This window comes from Chiloscyllium plagiosum, chromosome 2 (assembly GCF_004010195.1).
Source record: "Chiloscyllium plagiosum isolate BGI_BamShark_2017 chromosome 2, ASM401019v2, whole genome shotgun sequence".
NCBI lineage: Eukaryota > Metazoa > Chordata > Chondrichthyes > Orectolobiformes > Hemiscylliidae > Chiloscyllium > Chiloscyllium plagiosum.
In genome coordinates this window covers 23,394,676-23,409,901 of record NC_057711.1, presented here as the reverse complement: position 1 = coordinate 23,409,901, position 15,226 = coordinate 23,394,676, and the positions used below count along the sequence as shown (strand labels likewise).

Sequence of the window (15,226 nt, the reverse complement as noted above, 5' to 3'; positions counted from 1 at the left end):
TCATATCTGTTCCTTGAAAAAGTTCCACATTTCCACGACATTCTTCCCTGACAGCCTATGCTCCCAATTTATGCTCCTCAGATCCTGTCTTGCAGCATTGTATTTATCCTTCCCCCAATTGTAGAACCTACCCTGTTGCACGCACCTATCTCTCTCCATAAGCAAGGTGAAAGTCACAGAATTGTGGTCACCATCACCAAAATGTTCACCCACTAACAAGCCCATCACTTGTCCCGGTTCATTACTGAGTACCAAATCCAATATGGCCTCCCCTCTGGTCGGACAATCTACATACTGATTTAGAAAAGCTTCCTGGACACACTGCACAAACACCATCCTGTCCAATCTACTTGATCTAAAGAGCTTCCAATCAATATTTGGGAAGTTGAAATCGCCCATGACTACTACCCTGTGGCTTCTGCACCTTTCCAAAATCTGTTTCCCAGTCTGTTTCTCCACATCTCTGCTGCTATTCATAATTAGCATCATGAATTCCAGTTGGTGCACACTGAGCCATGCAATCTATTGTTCAGACAGTAACAGCAGTAATAACTACAAAAACATAAATAAATCAAAATCTGAGCAACCCAGCTTTTCTGCTCTCATGTATAATTGGAACCCAAGTCTTGTACAGTGTTTAATGTAACAGGGTATTAAAAACACATGGAGGGCACAGAACACTACATGACTATCAGTAACATAGCACAGCCAGCATCTGATAGATTCTAAGCAAAATATTCTAACTGTTCCTTTCCTCCAACTACCCCAAGCTGATCAGTGCAGCCTTCAGTATGTTTTCAATAAATAAATTGTTTCTTTTTTCCTCACGCTCAATGAGGACCTTTCATCCAAAGACAAATTACATATTTTTCAACAATCCAAATCTCGCAAAGAAACATATGTATGTGCTTTTAATTTAATGATTTTGGTGTAAATACGCCACTTCAATCTCCTTTTCAAATACTATTTACTCTGAACTCTTATTCTCAGCTATTCATCAGTTTGGCTTCCCTATTATTTGTCTTTGAATACCACAGACCTGAATTTTTCTCAGACGTCTTATGAGTCACCTTGTTGAAAAGTTCAGAAATAATGCTGATGGCACCAACCGCATTCTTTTTAATCAATCCAATCAGTCAAAAACCACAACTAAATTTATCAAACATTGTCTGTAACAAAGGCATACTGGTTGCCCTTGGTTTTGTGGATTATATATCTTGTTTCTTGTGCTGTAAATGTTATATGGAACAAGTTGTCTATGCAAATGCATTTGCTTCATTCAAACACATTCCAATCAGATCAGCATCTCCTTCTACTCAATCCTTCCTAATCCAACTTTATAATTTATCTATCACTCTTGACAATATATCAATGCCTATTTCCCTCAACTGCTTCATGTCATAGAGTGAACAACTAACATCTAACTCTTCACTGGATTTATTAATGACTGCATTTTCTGTGTGATCTTGAGCTTTTGTCACCCCCATACGTAGAAACTGCTTTGCAACGTCTACCCTATCAAATATCTTCACAATTATGAAAAGTTCTCTTAATCTTCTCATTGCATGAGAAATGTGCTTGAGCATGTTCTATCTTAACCCATATATTATAAATGTTCACACCATCCCCAATCTTTGATTTTCGGACTTGAACTTTTACATCCAAGACAGGAGTGCAGAATAATTCCTCACTCTGCAAACTGGATCTCAGACAACTTGCCCAGGTACTTTGGCTTGTCATTCTTAGAGAGGATGCGAAGACGGGACCCGTAGTTTGAGATCCTGGAAGTAATGTTAAGGCACACACAGAAGCTGGGGTTGTGGAGGTGGGCTGTGCAAAAATCCGGGCTTGGTGCACCAGCATTTCAGCAAAACTATGAAAAAAATCTTCAACAGCAAACAAGCCTCCAGTCCTCAACACACCACTCTTCAGCAAACTCTATTCACTGTTCAGAACCTTCGCACCAGCCTTTGCCCTTCTACCCACCTATAACCCTTTAAATCCCCATGCCAATTTAGTGCGAACTCATGACAACCCAAGCTCCTCACACACAACTCTTTGTCCTTATAACCTTCATGACATGCCTTCAAGTGCAGACCTCAAGATCCATGCTGATATTAAATACAGTTTTTAAATGTACATAAATGAATTCACACGTTACAGTGTAACATTCTTGTTGATAAAATACATCCACTACATTTAACTTACTTTAATCATTTGTATTATTTGTATGACTCCTAAAGACCTCATCAGCACTTGGAGCTGTCAATCAGCTTGTGAACTGACAATAGGTGTGGCAAATCAGTCATGTCGTACTAATCCTGCAGCAACTATTTACCTTATGTCATCAGACAGAGAGAGAAACAGCAAAACCGCAGGCCATTTTCCGAAATATTTAAAGGGTACGAGATTTAAATAACTTGACCTTTCTGTTGTCAGATTGCTTGACAGCTCTGTTGAGAATTTCAATGAACCTCATAGTTCCAAAGAGAGTATGAATTGGTTTATGCACCTTCATGTCTGCTTTTAACAATTCTAAACTATGACCTACATTTCCCAAAGGTGCGCAGGGATATGTTAAAATAAGGGTTTCTTCCCTCTCTAAAAGTCTGTCCTGACTCTCTAAAGATCTCTGGTCACTTTAGACATTTTCCTTGTTGGAAGTCGCAAGTCATATTTTGGATACCCCACCAGCAAAAATCAGATCAGGATGTAAGTTTGCTCACTGAGCTATAAGGTTCATTTTCAGATGTTTCGTCATCATACTATGTAACATCATCAGTGAACCTCTGGTGAAGCACTAGCATTATGTCCCGCTTTTTATTTATGTATTGGTGATGTCATTTCTGGTTCTTTTTCTTAGAGAGTGTAAATAGGGTCCAAATCAATGTCTTCATTGATAAGAGTTCCAGTTGGAGTGTCATGTTTTGAGGAATTCTTGTGCGTGTCTCTGTTTGGCTTGTCCTAAGATGGATGTGTTGTCCCAGTTAAAGTGGTGTCCTTCCTCATCTGTATGTAGTGATATTCGTGAGAACGGGTCATGTCGTTTTGTGGCTAGTTGATGTTCATGTATCCTGGTGGCTAGCTTTCTGCCTGTTTGTTTGTCCAATGTAGTGTTTGTTACAGTTTTTGCAGGGTGTTTTATAGATGATGTTCGTTTTGCTTGTCTGTATAGGGTCTTTCAAGTTCATTAGCTGCTATTTTAGTGTGTTGGTGAGTTTGTGGGCTACCATGCCCAGAGGTCTGAGTAGTCTGACAGTCAGTTCTAAGATGTCTTTGATGTAGAGGAGAGTGGCTGGGGTTTCTGGACACGTTTTGTCTGCTTGTTTGGATTTGTTGCTGAGAAATCAGTGGATTGTGTTCATTGGGTACCTGCACTTTTTGGATACACTGTATAGGTTGTTATACCAGAAATGACATCACCAACCCAAGGAAACCTAAACACATAAATAGGAAGGGGGACATAACACCAGCACTTCACCAGAGGTTCACTGATGATCTTACCTATTATGGCGATGAAACATCTGAAAATTAACTTTCCAGCTCAGCAAGCAAACTTACATCCAGAACCTTAATCTGAGCTACAAATCTTCTCAAAACTCACTAAAATCAGATCAGTGTGAAGGCAAAAACTGCACTATAACTTTAGCAATTGGCTCCATGTAACTTAGGACATAGACTGCGAAACAGTGGAGACTGGTTTCAGGAATGGGTTATCCTGCTTCATGACTCCGCTACCATTTTCAGTAAGGATGTCAGGCCCAAGTGTGTGACAACACTGGTATTTGACTAACTGACCTGTAGAGTTCCAGTTAATCTACTGGCTACCCAGTTTAACCTTTTCTCCCTGTTACAAATTTGTGACACTTGCCACTCTCCAGCCACACATAGAAAATAGGAGCAGCAGGAGTAGGCCGAAAAACCCTTTCTGCCTGCTCCACCATTCAATATGCTTATGACCAATCATTCGACTCAGTATCCATTTCCCACTTTCTTTCTCTGCCCTTCGATCTCTTTAGCCCTCAAAATATCCGTTTTGAAAACACTCAATGTTTTGGCCTCAACCACTTTCTGTGGCAGAGAATTCCACAGGCTCACCACTTTCTGGGTGACGAACTTTCTCTCCTCATCGCTGTCCTAAATGACCTACTCCATATTCTTCGAATGTGACCCTAGTTCTGGACTCTCTGGTCACTGGGAGTATCCTTTCTATATTCACTGTCTAGTCTGGTGAGAATTTTAAAGCTTTCTATGACATTCACCCATCATTCTTCTAAACTCCAATGCACTTAGTAATGACCAGCCCAGCCTCTTCATATGTTAATCCTGCCATCCAGGAATCAGTCCAGGAAACCTTCACTGCATTCCCTTCATAGCCAGAACATTGTTCCTCAGGAGAACAAACTGCACACAATTCTCTAGATGTACTCCAGTACCTAGTACAGCTGCAGAAGATATCCCTTCTCCTGCACTAAAGTCACTTTGCTATAAAGGCCAACACCTATCTGATATACCCGCGAACTTGCTTTCAGCAGAAGATGTAGAAGATCATTTTGCACCTCCCCTTTTGCTAACAATTGCTATTCAGAGACTAATCTGCTTTCCTGTTTGCCCTGCCAAAGTGGATAACCTGACATTCATCCACATTATACTTCATTTGCTTTGAATTTGCCCGCTCCCTCACGAAATTATAGAGAGTCATAGAGGTGCACAGCATGGAAACAGACTCTTCGGTACAACTTGTCCATTCTGACCAGATAGCCAAAACTACTTTAGTCCCATTTGCCAGCACTTGGCCCATATCCTTCTAAACCCTTCCTATTCATATACCCATCCAGATGTTGTAAATGTTGTAATTGTACCAGCCTCCACCACTCCATCTGGCAGCTCATTCCATACATGCACCACCGTTTGCGTGAGAAAGTTGCCCCCTAGGTCCCTTCTAAATTTTTCCTCTCTCACGCTAAACCTATGCCCTCTCATTCTGGACTCCCCCATCCCAAGGAAAAAACCTCATCCTATCCATGCCCCTCATGTATAAACCTCTATGAGGTCACCCCTCAGCCTCCGACGCTCCAGGGAAAATAGCCCCAGCCTACTCAGCCTCTCCCTATAACTCAAACCCTCCAACCCTGGCAACATGCTTTTAAATCTTTTCTGAACCCTTTCAAGTTTCACAACATCCTCCCGCTAGGAGGGAGACCAGAACTGCACGCAATATTCCAACTTACAAATATTTCAAATTCATTCTCTAAACTCACATACAAAGTCCAGACTTCTGGACATGTTCCTGGTGTATGCCCAAAAATCCACAACCTGAAAGGGGTCAGCACTTTCAGGAAAGAAAAGGAAACACCAAAGAGGGAAACAGTTTACAAAGCTTATATGTCCATTTTTCCGAGCAGCTTCTCCAAATTCTTTTGCATTCTAACTCCCATTTACCTTTGATGTTTGAGGCAAAATGGCAAACTGAAGTATTGAGAAAAAGTAACTGCTTTCCTATTCGGTGATTGTGATGGACAAGATGTTGGTCAAATTAACTGCGTGATGGTTCATGTGGAAAGCGTGACCTTTATATAATTGAAGAATGTATTGAGCAGGTTCCAATAAAAGCTGAAAACATCATAACGCATGGTACTAATGGTCAGCATGGATTCTCATTAACAATTAAAGTTTTCAATAGTTTGTATTGTTCCTTTTACTCCGAACAAAGAGAGATATTGATCTGCTGGTTAAATTAAAATGAGCCTTTTCAGAAAGTGGTGTGCAGTAGTTTCAAGCATCTATTGATCCTTCTTATATCAGCCTTCATTACCATCTATACTGAGCTATCTTATTTAACAAAGCTTAAAGTGATCTCAGTTGGCAAGACAGTGGTATTTTCTCCCATGTGTGAATCACATACAATATTCGCATTTTCTGAATGAAGCAAGTGGGACAACTGAAAGTCACAGTCAGTTGGACTCAAAACATCAGCTCTTTTCTCTCCTTACAGATGCTGCCAGACCTGCTGAGATTTTCCAGCATTTTCTCTTTTGGGTTCATCTTGGTGTTCAGGTTGGGATGGGCATCTGGTTCAGCTATTGTATGGAGGGATGATGGACTGTGTGTGTAACACTGGAGATGGTTGGCAGTGCAGGCTCGGAGTGCTGATATTGGAGGGGATTGGCGAAGTCTTGTGGTTGCATTCTGACAGCACTTGGAGGAGATTCCCAGGATTGGCGTGCTAAGATTTGCCTCTGAGGTATGACACAGTTGAGGGGTTAACTCTGTTGCTTTGTCAGTGGTTGGGTCTTGGCTGGGGTTAATTGAACTTGGGCAGCAATGGGACACAGATTGTTTTGGGGTTGTCAGCATTAATGTTGCAGTAGTGGCTTGACCTCAGGAAGGGATCAGGAATTGGATGGGAACACTTGAGATTAGCAGCACAGTACATGGGACTCTCAGATCCAACAACCTGGTTGTTGGGAACAGAGGTCTGACAGCCACAGATGAAGGTCTCAGGGTCCAATGAAAATGGAAGAGACTCCAAAGCCCAATGGTGCTGATTGGAAGTCCTGCCATTTAAAAGGAACGAAAGGGAAGCAAAGCATTCTTATTAAAATTGCAGTTCTCATCTTTATAACAATAAGAAAGATAATTTATATTCTGCTATAGATCCAACACTCCTTTTCAGTTCAAAAATATCTTTTGTTTGCTAATCAAGCATTTATTGAAGAGATATATTTCTAAACAGATATAGTGTTGTTTTCCTTTTAAATAATGATGTTCTGTTCTATGAAATCTTGATGCAAGGATTCATTATGCATTTATTAAGATTCAATTGCAATGCCAATTAATAAGATGTGAACAAACTCAAGCAATTTCTTGTTACACAGATCCAAGAAACCAAGAAAATGATCTTTTATTACTAGGTCAAAGTGATGCAGGCACTTGCAATCTTTAGGGGTTTATATTGTGTGAAATTAATACTTAGCATAATCCAAAGCAGGTTCTGAAAGACACTGTACAATAATATACTGCATAATGAGAGAAATTTCAATCAGTTTGTTGTGGTCAACTTTTCAGAATATCATATGAATCTATAGAATTGAAAACAAATAGATCTGTTCCTAAAAGGAACAGTGTGGATATCAATGGGCAATGAAAAAAACAGAGGCCCCTGTTCATTGTTAACAACAGCCACAAGCATAAATTGATAAGCTGTTTTCTGAGAGAGTTTCATATGTGACCATATCACTGAGCATGAATGAAAGTGGGAAAACAGACTTTCCACAACTGGCAAAATATCATACTGTAATTAAGCAGTATCACTATCTAAAACAGTCACAGAACTGAGGGGAATTATTATAGGTTGTGCATATTCATTTAAAGACATTGCAAATGGAAAGGACATTGGTGGTGGAAACACTGGGATGAAAATGAATTGGATTGAGGGTTCAAAGATAATTATCATGTCAATTGTGATGAAGTAAGAAGATGACATTCATATTTGTATTCCAATCCCACCTCTCATCACTGATATGTGCTTCCAGATAGTTTGTTATGGAGAGAGTAGCAAAGACTTACTAGAAATGTGTTAGGGATTTAAACAGGCAGTCAACAACAGGTGAATGTTAGCAGGATTATGGAGACTGTGTCAAGTGAGCAGAACTTGCACTGAGTGGATTCAGGAGGATGTTATATGCATGGGGAACCATAGTGATGTGAAGGCATATAAACCTCTGGCATTATTTTCAGTGGAGCTGAGATTGGAAGTTGGATTTATTAGATGCTGTTTTTTAAATAAATCATGAGGTATTTTGGTTTGTGAATTGGGTGCTAACCAGCTGCAGTTGGCAAATGACTGGAGGCCTCACTGTTAGAGAGAAGCAAATGGTTTGACAGCTTAAAGAGCACCAACCCACTTCATGCATGGGACAGGTAAAAGGCAGTTCCCAAATGTCTACCTCAACCAGAACCCATGGCTGTTACTGATACACTAAACCACACATGAACCGCCGAATCTAGCTGAGCTCAGGTAAAAAGGGAAAGAATATTTCCTCTATTTGAGGACTCAGTAATTGGGTAAGGCCAATTTTGTAAGGATAAATGTGAGAGAAATCAGATCAGTTTTGGAATCATACGAAGTCAGCAGAAGCTAATGGACCAAATGGCATCCATTATGTCCTAAATTTGAATAGTCCATAAAGAATGGAAGATTTAAGACATTAGACAGAATAATGGGGACAGTACAAAGTGTTAATATTGAGACAAAGGCATAAGGTTGTAGCATTGATTGTCTAATATTGAAATTAAAAAGGCAACTGATGCAAACATAATCTATAACTTGGCGTATAGCTATGTTGTGCACAGGCACAAATAGCATCAGAAAATGGTAAAATCAAGAACAAAGTTAAGGAACAACTGGGTAAAGGATCAATGGAAGGAACCAATGTATTAAATGTTTGATCCAACCTGGGCAAACTCTAGGAGTTTAACTGTTCAGTTGATAACAATAGCCAAAAGTCACATGCAAGATAGGAGTCACTGTTACATGCAGGATACTTTGACATGAGCCATACCTGAGTGTGTGAAGGAGGAAGCCCTTTCCGGCCATATACTCCAATCAATGCATCCTTCGGAAGGGATATGTTGAACTTCAGGAATTGGGGTTGATCAATAAAAAGTTGAGCTCTCCAAAAGACACCAGGAGGCACCTCCTGTATCGCCCACCGGCCCAAGTCAACCTCACCTGAATCTATGGTGTTGTTTTCTTGATAGGTGATGCCAAGCTTCCCTTGAAGTGAAGAAAATACTTTCAGAATGCAAGTTTCCAAGGCATAACATCAACATCAATCTTTGAATTGTGAGTCTAGAGGTATAGTTTTATCCATGATTATCCTCCTCCAGGCACCTTCCGTACTGATACGTACTGACATATTTGCATGGGAAGGGAATCCAGGGTTGAGAATTCAAACCCTATCATGCAATTAAATTCACTTAAGTAGAGTAGTATGTGAATTAGCATCAGGCAATGTTAACCTGAAAACTGTCACTGTTGTAAATCCTCACAGCACCTCAGGAATATGATTCAGGGAAGGCAAATCCACTTGGATTGTAGTGAATCCAGACTCTCACTCCAATTTGGAATCTTAATGTTCTGCAAATTGGCCTAACAAATAACTCAATTTCTCTGGGCAAAGAGTAAAGACAATAAACCAAGGCCTTATTATCACTTTATCACAGAAACAAATTAGAATCAAACACAAACAGGACAGCTAGCTCTGTGTGTGAATGAATCTCAACTTCATATCTTTATATTGGATTTCTCTCTCCACAGATGCTGCCAGACCTGCTGAGCTTCTCCACCATTTTCTGCATTTATTTCATACGATACTTCCTGATCTTGTCAGGTTTGTAATTTTAACCATACTGCAAGCAAACATCAAGCAAAGGTGAATTTTCCATTCATGGCTGAGTTATTGAAAGTCAGTAAGATATCCTAAGTGACTAGTTTTCCCAGAGGGAGTGAAGAGATAATTTGGCTCTTTCATTGGTTATACTCAGCCTTCTCAATCACGGACTGTAGCTCATATGATCTCTCAAGGACTAGTTCTGCATCAATAATTGTTCAATCTCAAAGACGGTGAAGGAGAATATTCATTCATCCTCACAATTCAAGCTTTCTATCCTCATGCTGTAACCTCTGTATTCAAATGGGACCCAAGTGGGAATCAAAAGCCAGTGGTTAGGTCTCTCCATACAATTCAGAATGGGTATCAGATTATGTGTCATTTCTACAACTTACATGTTGCAGATAACCTAAAACACTTGCCCTTGAACATAGCCAGTTTACATACTAATGACAGGGCATCTGTTGCAAGGTCTCTTGAGGATGTTGTTTACTTTGAATATAACTATATGATTAGAATGGAATAGCAGCCATTACCAAACAGTGTGTGTGTGATTTGTTATGCAGTAGCGATAGAATTTGCAGTTTAATTCCACTGATTAATCATTGTGCCAATCATCAGTCAACCATCAGGACTCAAACAGCAGAGCATTAGAAACGGAATTTTAGGGTAAACATGGCAGGAAATTTGTTTAGTTTAAAGCTAATTGACTGAAACTCTTGTTTAAATTGTTGTAGAGTGAAATGAGAACTTTTTAACCAGGTTTCACTGGCATGACTCTAAAACAAGCAAACATGGAATGATCATATAATCTGATATCTTTGTGAAAATGTGCGTGGAGTTCATTCTTATGATCCCTGTTCCAGACACTGTTGCTATTATAGACATTTTAAAAAAAAGCTTGTGTAAATCCTTCAATATTGAGGTCACTTTAATTTTCAGCAGCTTTATTTTCTTATGTTAGTTTCAGGTATTTTCCAACCCATCAGATATATGCCCTGGGAGCAGTGTGTGTGGCATCGATAATGCACACAATCAGTTTTCATTCATGCGTGTATCCGTCACCTCTGACTCAACAAATATTGTAAATTATATTCCACAGTATGGGATAAATGAGCAACATGTGGACATCTTGATTATGTGAAAAGTAATATTACTTTTAGGCCAAGAACGGTATGTCAACAGTTTGAAAATCATGAATTCCACAATACCCTCAGCTACATTTCTTTGCATTTCATTCCCTAATCCCAAAGGAGAATTCTTTTTTCGCGGCTTCATTGTACTGTTGTCTGGCATACTGTGTTTAATTTTCTCCTGGACTCATCTGCCACTGCCCAACACAAGAATATGTAGGAAGATCCAAATCTAAGTTGCTCCAGCTGATAGGAAGGATTGTAGTGGGCCAGGAGGCAGGACTGCATTTGGGGATGGCTTGTGCATGAAATGCCATTTTGTCTTGAATTAGAGTTAGACTTCATTGTTCACAAGCACTCAAGTCCAGGAATACAGGAGTACAGTGAAAAGTGTAGAAAGTTGCCATTCCCCAGCGCAATCTTGGATGCAGAACCAGAATCTCCAAAACAAAAACAGAGAAGAAAAACAAAAGGTAAGAAAAAAATCCAGATCTCAAAGTCTAAGCCTTATCTCTGAACCATCCAAGCAGGCACCCGGACTTTGCCATGGCTTGAACCCCCGCGTGTCTCACATTGACTGCAAGGAGGAGTCACATGTTTGCTGCCAACGCTGTTTCCAATCGCAGAAGGAGTCATGTCCACTGCTGCCGCCTCAGCCTGCTGGGAGGCTCAAAAATCCAGATCTCAAAGTCTAAACCTTATCTCTGAACCATCCAAGCAGGCACCCGGACTTTGCCATGGCTTGAACCCCCGCATGTCTCACATTGACTGCAAGGAGGAGTCACATGTTTGCTGCCAACGCTGTTTCCAATCGCAGAAGGAGTCATGTCCACTGCTGCCGCCTCAGCCTGCTGGGAGGCTCCCGCCATTTTGTGCACAACTGCTCTTGCTGCTGTGCCAAGGCCACCGATTAACCCATTGCCAAAAGCTTGACAGGAAAGGAAAACGAGAAACAAAACAAAAGTAAAAACAAAAAAAAAGTGAAGCTTAAAAGAAAATAAGGAAAGCAGATGGGAGCAGACAAGCCCAGGGCTCAGAAGCGCTCCCTCAGCTCTGCTAGTTTGCCATCTTCATACTTACCCCAATGTTCTACTACTTCTCTCTTCCTGGGTTTGAGAATTTTGTCCAGTTAATTATTACACTCAGAGTAAAAAGGCATTGATTTGGAGAGTCCGAGAAGGACATGGCCAGTTCATGCACAAGAACACCACCACCGCAAGTTTCCCTCCAAGCCACACGCCACCCTCACTTGGAAATATGTCACTATTCCTCCATGGTTGGTCAGTCAAAACCCTGGAACACCCCTCTTAACTGAAGTGGGGAACTATCTGCTCCCCATGGACTCCCCAGTGGTTTAAGAAGGAGCTCACACCAGATTCTCAAGCTTAATTAGGATAGACAACAAATGGAGCCCACATTCTAAGGAGGAATAAATATGTACTTTACTGCATCGAGGCAATTAAACAGCCTCAGATTTGGAAGCAGGAAATTCTAATCCCTGTGCCTTCAGGACACCAAGCAAGAAAAGTGTTGTGTCTCACAAAATTACAAACAAAATACACAAATAAAAGTATCAAAACATGCCTGATGAATAAAATTCAAAGACAATGCTCTAATTAATGTCTTTTTTTGTGCTACCATTAAAACTTTCAGTGTATTTTTTCCCTAAATTGAGAAAATGTTTTTTAAATTGGTGAGGCTGAAGGGCTTTTCACTGACTCCAAGTGATTTGAGTATTTTCATTGTTAGTGTTGTAACTGACACTAATTAACATGTCAGGAAGTAGAATAAACATTCTTCTATTAATCAATATTAATGGTACTTCACATTCAATGAAACAGGAGTGCCTTTGACCTGCCCACTGTGAGCTGACAGCAGAAGCTGTTACCTATGGCAAGAAATGCCTTCCAGGCGAATTGTGCAACCTCATTGATCCACAATTCTCAACTTCAGTTTCTCTAGTTTCACCCAATTGACTTTTAACAGGACCATGTTTGACCTCTCCAAAGCCAGCACTGATCAGGATTTCAGAAGGAGCTTCCAATGAAAAGACAAAGTTAATTGCACTAATTATGAACATTCACAGGATGTCCATAAAACTCAGCTGTTTTGCTGATTTGTAATAAATTCAGAATGGAATGTAGATTCTTTATTGGACTTCTGATCATAATTAAATTGGCTACTGCTTTCAACATAGGTTCAATTTATGCATTTTTTTTTAAAAAGCTGATTTACAGTTGTTTTTTCTGGAACAAAGCCGCAAACGTTGCTGTAAAATTTAAGAGCAACTACAGTGTAATGTGAACTTTATGCTCTTAATTTCTTGATAAAATTTGTGTATGTGATAATTTATGCCGGTTTTCTGCCAAAATATTGTTAAATGCAAATTACTGCTGGTGCCTGTGACACAATTTGATTGAATCCTCTGCCCAGGAGAAAGTGAGGACTGCAGATGCTGGAGATCCGAGCTGGAAATGCGCAGCAGGTCAGGCAGCATCCTAGGAGCAGGAGAATCGATGTTTCGAGCATAAACCCTGAATAATTCCTGAAGAAGGGCTTATGCCCGAAACGTCGATTCTCCTGCTCCTTGGATGCTGCCTGACCTGCTGCGCTTTTCCAGCAACACATTTTTCAGCTTTGAATCCTCTGCCCACTCATGATTAGTGGATTAACATTTTCACTTGTGTTATCCTAATTTTTTTTAAAAGTTGACCAGAAATCTGAGTTACATTTCCACAAGTAATGTTGATATGCAAACTCATCTAGATTTTGCTATAACCCTTGCAGTGGTTTGATCCAGGAACCTTTGGTTCAAAGTATTTAACTACAGTGAGAAACAGTTAAAAAACAGAAATTGCTGGAAAAACTCTGCAGGTCAGGCTGCATTTGAGGAGAGAAAACAGAGAAGTGTCCTGTGACCCTTCTTCAGAACATGTTTCTGATTTCCAGCATCCGCAGTTAAAGCATACAGTTATATAGCATGGAAACAGACACTTGGGTCAAATATGCCCATGCCGATCAAACTTGCCATTTGATTCCATTTTGCCAATATCCCTCTAAACCTTTCGTATTCAGGTACCTGTCCAAATGTCTTTAGGTGGCATGGTGTCTCAGTGGTTAGCACTGCTGCTCCACAGCACCACGGTCCCAGGCTTGATTCCTGCCTCGGGTGACTGTTTGTGTGGAGTTTGCACATTCTCTGCATGGGTTTCCTCCAGGTGCTCTGGCTTCCTCCCACAATCCAAAGATGTGCAGGTTAGGTGAACTGACCATGCTAGATTGCCCATAGTATTAGGTGCATTAATCAGAGGGGAAATGGGTCTAGGTGGGTTACTCTTCAGAGGGTTGCTTGTTGGGCCAAAGGGCCTGTTTCCACACTATGGAAACTAATCTAAAAATGTTGTAACTGCACCTGCATCCACCACTTCCTCTGGTAGTTCATTCCACACATGAACCACCCTCTGTGTGAAAATGTTGCCCCTCAGCTTCCTTATAAATCTTTCTCCTCTCACCTTAAAATTATGTCCCCTAGTTTTGAACTCCCAAACGCGAGGGAAAAAGATATTTGCTCTAACCTTTTGTCCGCCCCTCATGATTTTATAAACCTCTATCAGGTCACCCCTCAACCTCCTATGCACCAAGGAAAATTCTTTGCTGTTTTGTTGTGAGAAACAGTTAAGTACATCAGAAATGAGTAAGAAGGATATCACAACAATGGGGCAAGAACAAGAGAGCATTACATGACTATTTGAATAGAAACAATCAGTAGAGGTACGGTGAAAAAGAAGGAAATTGTCATTAAATTATAGTACTCATTTAGAGAGCTGTTATAGACAAGATGGGCTGAATGGTCTCCTTCTACATTGTAACAGTTCTGTGCACACCATGCTTCATGTATTTCTTTTTGAGGTCTGGGAGGCATTTATACAACATTATTTATTGCACATTGCATTGTTGCTCTTCATTACTGACCTGAGAATCAACCACATGGGGCTGAACTAGTAACACGCATGTCAGATCAGGCAAGGGTGATACTTCCTTGCTCTGAAGGGCATCAGGAAAGCATTTGGATCATAAGAGTCACCCAGCAGCTTTTATGATAATTTCTTTGCTGTTAGTCCACAATTTGCCAGATTTGTTGAATTTAGTTTCCCACGTTGTCATTTTTGCAGGGATTTAAATGAATCACCCTGATTTTGGAACAGTGACATTTAGTTCTACATTCTCCTGCAAGAAGAAACACCCTTTCCCCACCCCAAACTTGTCAAAAACCCTCAGAATCTTGGATGTTTCAATCAAGGCACCTCTGACTCTTCTGAACACTGGCAGAGCTGAAAAATGTGTTGCTGGAAAAGCGCAGGTCAGGCAGCATCCAAGGAGCAGGAGAATCGACGTCGCGGGCATTAGCCATTCTTCAGGAATGAGGAAGGTGTGCCTAGCAGGCTAAGATAAAAGGTAGGGAGGAGGGACTTGGGGGAGGGGCATTGGGAATGCGATAGGTGGAAGGAGGTTAAGGTGAGGGTGATAGGCCAGAGAGGGGGTGGGGGCGGAGAGGTCGGGAAGAAGATCGCAGGTCAAGAAGGTGGTGCTGATTCCGAGGGTTGGGACTGAGATAAAGTGAGGGGAGGGGAAATGAGGAAGCTGGAGAAATCTGCATTCATCCCTTGTGGTTGGAGGATTCCTAGGCGGAAGATGAGG

The 15,226-nt window shown here is 40.7% G+C and overlaps 1 protein-coding gene across 26 annotated transcripts in view; it reads right to left on the bottom strand.

Moving 5' to 3' along the window:
* LOC122557375 (teneurin-3) overlaps nt 1-15,226 on the bottom strand; it is a 2,612,756-nt gene that overhangs the window by 163,905 nt on the left and 2,433,625 nt on the right. For all 26 annotated transcript variants that reach the window (XM_043705048.1, XM_043705023.1, XM_043705127.1 and 23 more), the window contains one exon: nt 8,565-8,779. In XM_043705048.1, the coding sequence (XP_043560983.1) occupies nt 8,565-8,779 (215 nt within the window). The remainder of the gene's footprint in view (nt 1-8,564; nt 8,780-15,226) is intronic.